We start from the raw sequence: 13,292 nt of genomic DNA on the forward strand, positions 1-13,292 counted from the left end.
CTTGATGGCTGACAAGATAATAGCAGAATAGAGATGCAACTTGCACAGACTGAAGCAACACAAGTGAGATGACTAATGATGGCAAACAAAACCACGCAAGACAAGCAATAAAGAAGCAGAACTAGCTTTGACTACAATGAAAAAGGGATGATGCATGTGGGGGAAGGGGTAGTACACATGGAAGTCACTTGGAAACATAAGGTTCAACTTGCCACATCATCTGCAATACACACCACAACTACCACATCATCAATTCTAAGTTGACACTACCACATTAATAGAGTGACACATGGCAATCCCACATCAACACATGCCATGTCACTTGCTATATCATCAAGACCACATCACCACTATCACATCATCATTTGCACAATCAATAGTGCCACCTCAATCATAACATATGGCACATAAAGTGCCACCTAAGCATTTTGTTACCACATTGTACACACTACATGTGTACCACCTACCACATCACCACACTGCACTCTTCACAAGCACACATTACATGTGCACTTGACTATTGCTAAAACTTCAAGGTGGATACATAGGATCAACCATTGGGAAGAAATAAGATAGACATTAAATCCAATATGCATGCTCTTCCATTCATCAAAATGACCATATACATTATTTTATAGCCACAAGGGCGTTGCAACTTCTCGACCCCATTCATGTGTCCACGCACAGAAGCCCATCAGGAGATGCAAGTGTCAATTGCCTATCGTGAACTCTTGCGTATGGTGTCTCAGCTTATTAGCACTGCTCGATACGGGCATAGCTCTAGCATAGAGAAACATGATGTTTTAGAAGCCCTTTGAAATTGAGAAGTAGTTCCACTTACGCTCTTTACCTTAGCCACCTGGAGCATTAACTCTACCTTAGCCATCTGGAGCATTAACTCTTTCCCTCAACATACAACCAAATCATCTCTAAGTTACCATCGTCTCCATTTACCAACATCCTCATTGATGAAACCTTGGTGACCAAAGACTTAATACTTTGGTAAGGGCAATGCTATTAGGCACATCTAGTGTCCCCTTGTTTGTATCAATTAAGCTTTTGATATCACTCAATCTTGTTCACCTAGATTCTCAACAAACGCGAACGTAAAACGTAATGCACTAGAGCAATGCAGGGAATGCGGAACAAGGTCGTTGTTAGGCTATGTCTTCATGGTAGAAAGGTCTTCCGCCAATGGGAGAGCAATACCTAGCAATTGACCTCGCATATCCACCAATTAGAGTAGCAATTTGTCGCACAAATGTTCTGCCAATATCATTTGCCAACACAATCTCCATTGCTTCGCTTTCTTTGCAACATCTAGTTGGTTCATAGTTGTGATGGGGTATATGAGTACTTTCTCTATTTCCTATGTGAGTGTGTGTGTGTCTCTCTCTCTCTCCTCTCTCTCTCTCTCACACGCGCACACACACACACACACACACACACATATAACACTTTTTTCGGGGGTGACACTCTACTACACCCCCCCCCAAAAAAAAAAAAACAGGACAACTTAACTGGTTTCTATTTCCTATTTGCTGCTCTCTCTCTCTCTCTCTCTCACTCACACACACACACACTCTCTCTCTCTCTCTCTCTCTCTCTCACACACACACACACACAAAAAGGTCAACAGAATTCGTTTAACTCTCTCTCTCACTCTCTCTCTCTCACACACACAGGACAACACAGTCGGTTCTGAAACAAGGTACAATATATCGCAAGAAAAATTGCATGTAATTAATTCATGTACTCCGATCTTTTTGGCCTGCCCAAACCTTTTCATATATTTTCGAAGACAAACATTTTTTCATAAAATCACTTGTTGCAAGTGTTACGAGCTTGACAACATAATGGTGACTAATGGCAAATGCAGCCTTTCACCAACTTTAAGTAGTACAAAATGTGTAGTCTCCTGCATCCAACAAGAACTAACTCTGCATAACCTATTATCCTGAACACCGTTTGAAGGATAGGTCCTTAAAGCAAGAGGGCATTTTCCACGTAAAATTGGAGGCCAAGAACATACAGCCTGTTGCACCAAAAATGACAATCTGAGAGGAGGAGTAAATGGGAACTTTCATCGAAAGGCTTCCGGCTTTTTGGGCTTGCTCTGTATAATAGCTTCAATCCGTTCAATGATTTTAGGAGTCAGCTTTGGAATCACATCCAGTGATTTCATGTTCTCAACTATCTGCCACAGTTCAAAACGCACAGAGAGCACACAGAGATTTCAGCTTTGCAGTAGAACAGCAAATTGCCACCAAAGGGCAAAGCAGGGGCAAAGATTCGAGACACACAAGAATTCCAGAGCAACGGGAAAAGAGAGCTATATTTAATGGTTTGAGAAAGCACCTGATGCTCCTTAGTTGCCCCTGTGATTACAGTGCTGACGTTCGGATTCAAAGCGCACCAGGCAATGGCCAGTTGGGACAGAGGCACTTCCAACTCTTCAGCAATCGGCTTCAGGGCATTCACTTTGTCTAGAATGTCATCAACTAACTTTCTGCTTGCCAAATTCTACAAAGTAGAAAACAAAGAACCGTTAAATGCACGGTTTACTCTGGCATCATGGATTGAAGCGATGAGAAGGAGACAAAGACGATACCTTGTAATTCTCCAGGGCAAAACGGCTGTCAGGAGGGATATTGGACTTGGTGTATTTTCCAGTCAGCACGCCAGAACCCAGGGGACTCCAAATTGTCAAGCCCAAACCGTAGTTCTTGTACAGAGGAAGGTACTCTACTTCCACCTGGCCAAACAACCAAAAATTTCCGCATTAAATTGATAGCAAGGAAGTTGGCACACGATACAATTCATACTGGAATATCCATGTATCGCTGGGAAACGATAAGTCATTAGTAGATGTTTAAGAAACACCCTTACCCTATCACGAGCTAGCATATTGTACTGTGGTTGTTCCACCGCCGGCCCAATGAGACCGAGCCGATTGGAAATTTCCCATGCCTCCGTTATTTGTTGAGCATCCCATTCACTCGTGCCCCAGTAAAATGCCCATCCTTTGTTGATCACATAGTTGAAGGCACGCACAGTCTCCTCGATTGGAGTCGTGGGATCTGGCCTGTGACAAAACAACACATCTACATAATCCATCTGTAGTCTCTTCAGGGACGCTTGGGTGCCCTCGATCACATGCTTACGGGAGAGCCCAACATCGTTGGGGCCTTGGCCGCCCCAGAATATCTTTGTAGAGATCACCACATCGGAGCGTTTCCAGGCCAGTTCCTTGATGGCCTGCCCCATGATCTCCTCGGCCTTTCCATTGGCATACACTTCTGCGTTATCGAAGAAGTTGACACCATACTCTCGGCATTTGGCCAGGAGGACCTTGGCAGCTTGGACATCGATCTGATTGCCGAAGCTGACCCAGGCGCCGTAGGAGAGGACACTGACCTTGAGACCGGTACGACCGAGATGTCGGTACTGCATGGTGGTAACAAGGGAGTGTCAAGGGGTGAGCGGGAGAGGAGCAACAAAATCGAGCTGAGAGCAGGAGTTTCTAGCGGATGCAAGCCGGCAGAATCAGCTAAGCCGGTGGCAAATGAGCTGCAAATCAACCAGAACTCAAGCCGGAGAGTTTTCGATGCACAATGGACCTCGGAGACAACTAAAAACTACTGCGAGATTGCTCAAGGAGCCAAGTGTAAGCTCGATTGAGCTGCGAAGGGGGGCAAAGAGCAGAAAATCGACCTCCTTACCGAGGCAGGAAGCGAAAATAGAGAATGGGAGCAAAAGCTACGAAATTTGAGAGGCAAAACCGAGCAGAAACAGCAAATTTGAGATCAGAATGAGCTACAAATCAGCTCAGACAACACAATCGAGGCTCCGAATCGATCGATCGGGCAAGGCGAGCTACGGATCGAAGCAAAAGATGAGCACGATGGAATGCAATTGATGGAGCAGGCATCAAAGATTTAAAGCTGGGCGAATTTACCACACTATAAGACACGCCACTCGCAATCAAACACGTGGCACCCCACGGATTCCATGCCTCGTTTTCCTCTTTACTCCCCCCGAACCTTCCTACGAAGCTTCCCAACTTTTCTTTTTTCTTTTTTCCTGTTTTTTTCCAACCCCCCTCCCAACCATACGCCCGTCTCCTCCTTTGCCGGAGACATCCCGCATGATTCGAACGTAGGCAGCCCACTCTCAGGCGCACAAACACCCCACTCAGGGCCTGTTTCGCCGCAATGGATGCGATGGCACGGTGGGAAAGGTCGATTTCAGGCCACACGCGAAGTATAGGGGTGCACGGAGAGGCTGTATGTCTCATGAAGGGCTCCAAGCACAGGCTGCAGACTGAAGGTAGCAGAGAAACCATGCAATGCATTGGCTGGAGAGAGATGTAGTAGTGTAGTAGCACCTAGTGGCCAAAAGAGTCCAATGGGCGTCACTGGACTTATTCTCACATTTGAAGGCACTCACGGCAATTGCACCCCATTGGCATGGCTTCGAGAGGTGACCAAGAAAAGTTAGAGTGACAAACTACCCGAAGTGTAGCTCATGATATGTTCTGGCTTAGTTTCATTATGACAGGACAACAACATACCGATGGGTTTATCTTTTTGTTGGTTTGCCAATCCTTTGCTAAAGACTTAGGGTATGAACATGGACGGACAATGATAAGGGGTGAAAGAGATAACAAGTGAAAGGGCAACCAAGGCGGTGTAAAAAGAGGGACCTAGGGAGCAGTGGTGGTCGCTCAATAAGGGCATGTTTCCCCACAGCCCAAATGTGCACATTCGGGTGCGAGTGCGGCCATCACTTCACTTCACCTCCTCAATGACTGCCCACAAAGTGCAGACACGATCAAGAGTGGAATGAAGTTTCCTAAAACTAGCCTATCCTAGTGGTCGCTACCCATGTGTCCTTGTGTAGGAGCTGATCTCTCTCTCTCTCTCTCTCTTACCATTGGCTAGTGTGTGACCAATCATGAGAGTGTGGTAGTTCCCAGTATTCATGGGATCTCCTTCTTTGTGTATGAGCACAATGATAGTGGTACTCCAAGTAGGAGGGAAGCCATGACATGCAACATGTTTGAACATCAACCTATCCATGTTGCATCCTAGCACTAGCCTCTTCTTACTATGGGTGATGTCTTTAATATCACTCATTGAAAGCATGAATGTGCTTGTCATACATAATTGAGGTGTTTACTTAATCAATTGTTGTGGCACATATTAAGGGCGTTTACAAGTTCATGCTGTTGCGATTTTGATCTCCGTCCCAATTTCAAAATTTTGGGAGAGGAGGATCATTGCCCAACGCCTATTATCCCTCTAACGCATGTCATTCACCTTCCTTCTGCCTCAAGAATCGAGAAGGTGCCTCCCTGAGCACCTTCCTTTCAACCTTCATCCTTGGAGGGCACGTCCAAGCCCATCGAGTGATCTCAACTGCCTATCAAGAGTGCAAATTCATGTAAGAGCCGCAACTTTGCACTTTTGTCCCTTGCTTGCCCCCTCCAATCTGCTCTAACGTCACTCGAATTGATGTCCTAGTGGGCACAAGCCCATCATCTTGGTCAACTCCCATTGGAACATGGGAAGCATCCCTCCATTATTCCCCTCAACATAAGGGGATGATCCAAACACATAAGATGAGCTTCAAAAAAAAAAAAAACAATGAGACAATGGGAAAGCCCTACTTTTTCCCTCTTGGGATAAGGTGATAGTGCACTATGAGCTTCGACATTGAAAAATAAGAAGCTCTAGTGTCATTCCCTACTTTTTGACTCTTGGAACAACATGATAGTGCAAATTCATGACACAAAGCCCCACTTTACAAATCATGCCTATAAAGCGATCGTCATGCATGATGTCTTTATTGTCATGATAGATTTGGATACTTTGCTTTTCAGCATAGAGCCAATCCCATGGCACCCTCCAACTAGATCCATTTGATCTGAATGGCTCTTTGAGTCAAAATCCCTAACATTTAATGAAACAAATTACAATAAGAGGTCTTGTAAGATTTGCTTTGGAAGGACAACATATCAAGGGTAGAACATGTATAGTATGGGATATAGACTAATTTATTTAATGCTAGTGGTATATTCTGACATATGTGCATATTTTAGTGATCAAATGCATATAACTTTTTGTAATGTTTGGATACCTTGGCACCTTTAATAATGATAGATATTTAAAACATGCTTTTGCATTCCCCACGTTCTTTTAAAAACAGAAAAACATGGTCTAAGATATATATTATTTGTCAAAAGTAAGCAAAAAAGTAATCAATTACAAAGCATGAATGGAACCTAGGTGTTAAGTTATGAACAATCATACATTGGCTTGGGAGTTTTGTAATCTAAGTAGAAAAAATCGAATTCATGATTTGACAAATACAGGAAAATAGAACCAATGATTCAACATGGAGAATAAATCGAGCAAAAAAATGCTGCCACGACACGTTTTTAAAGGAATTTGCCACATCATCTGATAGTACGAACATAATTTATTCATACGAATATAGGAATTAATCACATGCCAAACCGTTCACATGTCTAATTAATCACATGAGTATCTTTCAATCAATTAATCATGCATTCAATGCTAGTGAGGTGACTTCATTCACAACAGCCAGATCACCAAATTAAATCTTTGTTTTTAGTAAAATTATTCATACGAATACTAGTTTATTTGTATTAATAAAATAGCATAAAACGTGTAGTTCATTTAAATCGAAAAAAACACGATTTTATCCAATCTTTTGAATTTATAGAAAAAATCAAACGAAGTAATGAACATAGTTTGTAATAGGACAAAAAATTATCCTTAGACCCTGGGGTGCCAACTCAATATGTATCATGTTATTACCCTCGTCCAAAATCTAAGGTATGGGGGGACAAGTTCCATATAGAATATGCATGGATTTTCTTTAAAAAATTCAAATATGTAAGGAAAAAATATGAAAATCTCATGTTCCCCCTCCCACAAAAGATAAGGTATATACCATGAAAAATATGCAAGATTTTAAGATTTGTACATGTTTTTCATAATATGTGAGGCCAACGGGGGGTAAAACAAAAATATGAAAACCCATGTCCTTTCAAATTAATGTAACTTTTTCATGTGTTACCTAAATTTCAAGGCGTAAAGACATATTTGAAGCTCTTTTAGTGTAGAACACAACCATACTAATTTGACTAATTTCTACTAATGGCATATTTTTAAATTCATCTCATACTCAAGATTTTGATAGGTATTCTTACTAAAGGGAGTTGGTGCCCCAGGCCTTAGACATAAAAATGTCTTGCTAAGTAGCATTGGTAGATGGTCAAAGCAATCTTATTTGAATAAAAGAGTCTGAAATTTACGGATGTATCTAGTCTTGGACTGCTATTTTATCTTATTTTTGGCCGTCAAATAGGCTAGAACTGACATGCTATTAATGAATATTTTCTAAAAATAGGTATTCTTATTTGAGGTTTCTATATATAGATGGAATTTTTTTTAAATATCAAATACAGCTTCACTTTTTTAAGTCCTTAAATTGGTATAATGTAAGGGTTTAGTCTCTTTTTTTGGGTCTATCCAAATGATGATTTATCATAAGTGTGCCTAGAGACTAGTGTAGTGTAAAGGTAAAGGTAATATATGCCTTAAGAATAGTTTTAGGTCATGCATGGTTATACATGATTATATGGGTTATATAAGATACATTCCCACACTTTTTAGAGCATTATATGAGATATAGAAATTTCCAATGTCGCACAAGCACCATTGTACGAGACTATGATCTTTAGAAGCCTAGTTCAATGGTCAAAATATTATTAGTCATGCACCAATGTTATACTATCTCATGTAAAACAAACATTCAAGGTTCAAACTTTGGTTATATTTATAAAATTTATGTTTCACTGGTATATAATTTTCACTAGACTATAGCCAATGATGGCATACACATACTTGTTCAACTTTCAACGTGATAAGATGTTTTTTAGTATCAAAAGTTCTACCCAATTTTATTTTCTATATACTAAACTATGTTGAAAAAGATTGATGCCGCTACAAGTAGATTCTTTGATAGAGCTAAATTTTGTTCATCCAATAGTTTGTATGAGTCCAAATAGCAAACATGCGATTGTTGCAAAGAAAATGATGGCTTTCTCATAACTTTTTTCCTATAGATATAATTTTCCCATGTCCTTGACAAGTCCACAATATATGTCTTGAAAGGTACTTACAAGTCCACAATATATGTCTTGAAAGCTACTTACATTGGATAGAGGTTCAAACCATTGAAGGTTTCATAGGTAAGAATTATGATTCTTGTAGCTAATGACAACATACACATATTTAAACACGATAAGATGTTTTTAAACATATTTATTTAACTTTAAACATGATGTTTTTCAGCATTGAAAGTTCTACCCAATTTCATTTCCTATGCTGAAACTATGTTTGAAAAAATTGACTGCATTAGAAGAGATTTCTTGATAGAGCTATATGCTTGAATTTTTTTCATCCAATAGTGTGTATGAGTCCAAACAGCAAACATTCGATTGATGTAAAGAAAATGAGGGCTTTGTCATAGCTTTTTGTCTATAGAAGTATTTTTCCCATGTCCTTGACATATCTTGAAAGGTACTTACATTTGGATAGAGGTTCAAACTAATTTTAAAAAAGGTACTTAAAATGTAGGTTTCATAAGTATAGAATTTTGACTACTCTAGCTAATGACAACATACACATATTTAAACATGACAAGATGTTTTTAAACACATTTATTCTATTTTAAACATGATAAGATGGGGATAAGATGTTTTTCAATATTTAAAGTTCCACCCAATTTATTAAACAATTAAACATAATGATGGCATACAAATATTTATTCAAATTAAAAATGATAAGATGTTTTTCAGTATTGAAACTTCCACCCAATTTTATTTTCTATACTAAATCTATGTTGAAACAATTTGATATGCTAGAAGTAGATCCTTAATAGAACTATATGCTTGAATTTGTTCCATCCAACCATTTGTACCAGTCCAAACAGCAACCATGCAATTGTTGCAAAGAAAATGGAGGCTTTGTCATAGCTTTTTATCTATATAAGTATTTTTTCCATGTCCTTAAACAAGTCAATAATATATGTCTTAAAAGGTACTTGCATTGGATAGAGGTTCAAACCACTAATGAAAGATGTACAGTAGATAGAGGGATTCACATTGGATCTCTAAAAAAGACACCTTTATGTCCTCTTGAGTTACCAATTTAGTGTTAAGAGCTTCACAATGCTTTTCATGGGTTCTCTTGACTTGTATTCTTTTCTTCACCTTGTCTTCACCACATTTGGGGATGGTTAATGTAGCTCACCACACCACTGTCATTGGTTTACCACTCACTACATTGGTTTACAACAACAAATTGTGAATTTCGAGTCCTCTGAGAGCCATAAAAACATTTGTGAGGTGCTTTAAGCATCGACTCTTCAATCCTCACCACTAAATAAGCAATCAACACGCAGATGCAAAATAGGCAAGATCTAAATTCTATTTTTAAATAATGTGGTTTGATAGATTATATAGCAGCTTATTTAAACTAATACATACATCAATAATCAAGTCAAGTTGAAGAGAGAGAGAGAGAGAGAGAGAGAGAGAGAGAGAGATTAACGCCTTTGGGATGCCTCAAGGGCCTATGAGACAAGGTGCAATAAAAAAGGTAACTCATACAAGGCACTATGGGCTTAAGCAAAGGGCTCACTATGGCCCTTGTTGAGTGCTATACTAAGATACTTAGGAACTACTCAAAACCCAAAACTGAAAAATCTAGAGATAGCAACAGATAGCAAAAGAAGATGTGATCGACTATCATCCATGGTGGCTCTCTGGTGGGATATGAAGACATCTTGTATTTATTACTACTAGGTCATCTCTCATTGCATTAGGGGGGTGTCCTTCATGATCTACTTATCTAATGGGCCATATTTAGAGTGACACCGTGAGCCTTACGGTCCTCTCTATATAGAGCCAAGAGATGCTAGACCTTCATGGTGTGTGCTTTCGTCAACCTCTTAATGGTACATGGTATCTATACCTATGGGTCCATGTCTCTGCGTTGTCTCTTTCCACTAGTCCATTGTACCTAGCTCCTCCTACTCCATTCCACTCTACTCATCAGCTAGCAACTCCTCCTCCTCCTCCTCCTCCTCCTCCTCTGCTCCATTGTGTCTTGGGGATAACTCAAATGTGTAGAAATCTATGACGTGCCGCGGTGTTTGGTCAATCTCTATCTCCTATGGAACTTTCATCTCCTACTATGTGATTTGTCTCAATAGAGTCTCTCCATGTCACCATATCTCAATCGGATATAGACCAACGCAGTTGATCATGAAAGTGTATAAGCCAAGAGGCTAGCCCAAAACCATGCCCCTCCTGAAAAAGACAATGGTATCATATGTGGATCTCATAATACACTAGGCAAGTACATAAGAAATGCTCCTGTTTCTTCACCTCCTCAAATGTGAATAGCTTGCATATTTTCTTCTCTCTAGGGAGAGAGATTAATAGTGTTGGGATGCCTAAAAGGCCTATGAAACAAGGTGCTATCAAAAAAGTAACTCATATAAGCCACTATGGGCTCAAGCAAAGGGCTCACTATGGCTCTTGTTGAGTGCTATAGTAAGATACTCATAAACTAGTACTCAAAAATAAAAATTGAAAAATTTAGAGATAGCAGAAGCTATGATTGACTATCATCCATGGTGGCTCTCTGAAGGGCTATGAAGATATCTTGTATTTATCATCTCTCATTATTACACTAGGGGGGGGGGTTCCTCCATGATCTCTGTATCCAATGGGCCATATTTAGAGTGACACCTGAGTCTGACGGTCCCCTCTAAATAGAACCAAGAGATGCTAGACCTTCATGGGGTGTGCTGTAGTCAACCTCTATATGGTGCATGGTCTCTACACCTATGGGTCCATGTCTCCACGTTGTCTCTTTTGGCTAATCCATTGTACCCTGCTATCAGCTAGCTCCTCCTACTCCATTCCACTCTACTCATATCAGTGAGCAACTTCTCCTCTTCTACTCCACTCTACCCTCATATCAACTAGCTTCTTCTCCTCTACTCCACTATGTGTTGGGGATAACTCAAATGTGTAGAAATTGATGACATGCTGGTATGTCCGGTCAATGTCTATCTCCTATGGAACTTTCATCGCCTACTATATAATTTGTCTCAGTAGAGTCTCTATATGTCAGCATATCTCCATTGGATATAGTTAATGCAACTGATCATGAAAGTGATAAGCCAAGAGACTAGCCCAAAACCATGTCCCTCCTAAAAAAGACAATGGTATTATCTACAGATCTCATAATACACTAGGCAAATACATAGGAAATGCTCCTATTTCTCCACCTCCTCCAATGTGCATAGCTTGCACATCTCCATCTCTCTAGGTATGCTTGTGGCTCTCTCTCTACAGTGATCCTCAGTTGGTGGGATGAGACTAGCATCTGTCCAATGGCAATCATCAATGCATGTGAGACTCATGTGTCCTCTAGATATTGGGGGTCTGATAATCACTCCATCCTATGATCTCAAGAAGTGATCATGATTGAACTAGATTTTGTTGGGAAACTCCTAGTTTCCTACCAAAAGAGGGCCCATGATAGAATTGGATCTTGGTAGGGAACTCATGCCCCCCCCGTCCCGAACCCCCAAGATATTGAGTATAAAGCTAGAGTATATCAAACCATATGATATGGTTGATCTCATCTCAAGGGACAGGGAGATAGGGCATCTAGACTATACTTGAAGGGGAGGAGTCGATCCATCTAAATACCCTAATTGACAATTCAGTGAGAACTAAAATGAGCAAGAAAGTTGCAGCTTGTAAAGCATCCAAAAACAAAAGTAGCCTTCTTGAAAACAGCTTCAAAACAGGTAAACATTGTCCAAGATAGAAGCATATGTGGCTTTTAGATCGAAGATTGCTATAGGAGCTTTAAAAAACAAGAACCATCTCAAAGTCAATGAAAACAATTGCAAAAATGAGTCATATAGTTCTCGAAGAGCTAAGCCTAGTTGCTAGAGATGGTGGCTATTTAGAATAGAGCCGTTTAGCTATATAAAAGTCTGTATAGTAGGCATGATAGTTGGAAACAACTCCAAGGCAAGAAAATAGTGGTGGCCAGTTAGAAATAGGTTGGATAGCTACATAATAATGCAAAACAATAGAACCAACTACAGAATTGAGGTGCATCCCTCAAAAAATGGTCAAAAGTATGGAACAACAACAATTGAAGGTGGCAATGCAAGTTTCCTTGTGATAGGATTACACTCCCTATCAAGCCTTTGAAATTAGTGACACTTCCTTATTGGTTTGAGAGGGGGATTGAAGGCATTTGTACATGATATCGACTCCTAGTGGTTGAGTGGACTATTGACACTTCCTGTCAATCCTTTAAAATTAGGGACACCTAAATGGTTTGAGAGGGGATTGAACACATATGTACATGATGTGGTCAAACTCTCGGTGGTTGTAGCTAAGTTGATAGGACTAAATGTTACTCATGGTTATGTGATCTAAGCAATGGTGTATGTGGAACATATCCAAGTGAAGGTATTGGACAAGTGGCTATGTAAGGCAACTCACCCTTATGCAATCTAATCTCGTAAGTTCATTCCTTCATCTCCATCTCTTCTCATTCGCATGAGATAAACTCACCTTCAGTAGTTGGGTAGTTTTACATTGATATTTCTTTCCCTCCCTCGTTTGACATCTACAACTGCTTAGGTAGTCATGAATCCTCTTTCCATTGGTATAATGCTCACATAGGCTGGTACTTTCTCCCTCTTTCTCCTTGCCTTCTCTTGGTAGTTTCCTTCTCCCAATGCTCCCTCTTGTTGCTTGCCTTCTCCCTCTTGCTGGCTGCCCTCTTAGCTATTTCCTATTGGAGCTTCCCTGCTCATCTCATCCCTCAAACATTGTCCTCTTAGGCCATGGGCAAACATCCCTCTTTTTGTAGCCATGATAAGGAATCTCCCTAAGAATTTTGAATGATCTTTCAATTTCAAAATTTTGAAATTTATCTCTCTTTGGAGCATCAGAGGCCTTACAGCATGTTGGAAAAGGCTTGTGAGAAATCATCAACAATTGTCTATTCCCAATTCATGGTGTTAGATATCAATGCTGCACTCTCATGTAACTACGCGGGAACCAGCTAACTCTACTTGTAAGCCCCCCATATGAGGAGCAGGCATTTAAGTAGCTCGGTTATCCGGTAGGTCCTGGTTTACACCAGATGGGG

General features: G+C 40.3%; 1 protein-coding gene across 1 annotated transcript; it reads right to left on the minus strand.

Moving 5' to 3' along the window:
• Window positions 1–1,955: 1,955 nt before the first annotated feature.
• On the minus strand, window positions 1,956–3,912 carry LOC147888565 (putative voltage-gated potassium channel subunit beta). The gene is made up of 4 exons (XM_087392570.1): window positions 2,890–3,912; window positions 2,612–2,755; window positions 2,359–2,523; window positions 1,956–2,197 (listed from the first exon to the last, which is right to left on the minus strand). The coding sequence occupies exons 1-4, from the start codon at window positions 3,451–3,453 to the stop codon at window positions 2,084–2,086; spliced, it is 987 nt and encodes a 328-aa protein (XP_087248696.1). The 5' UTR covers window positions 3,454–3,912; the 3' UTR covers window positions 1,956–2,083.
• Window positions 3,913–13,292: the final 9,380 nt, after the last annotated feature.

This window comes from Dipteris shenzhenensis, chromosome 21 (assembly GCF_047967505.1).
Source record: "Dipteris shenzhenensis isolate YYH24624 ecotype China chromosome 21, Dip_SZ_1.0, whole genome shotgun sequence".
Lineage (NCBI taxonomy): Eukaryota > Viridiplantae > Streptophyta > Polypodiopsida > Gleicheniales > Dipteridaceae > Dipteris > Dipteris shenzhenensis.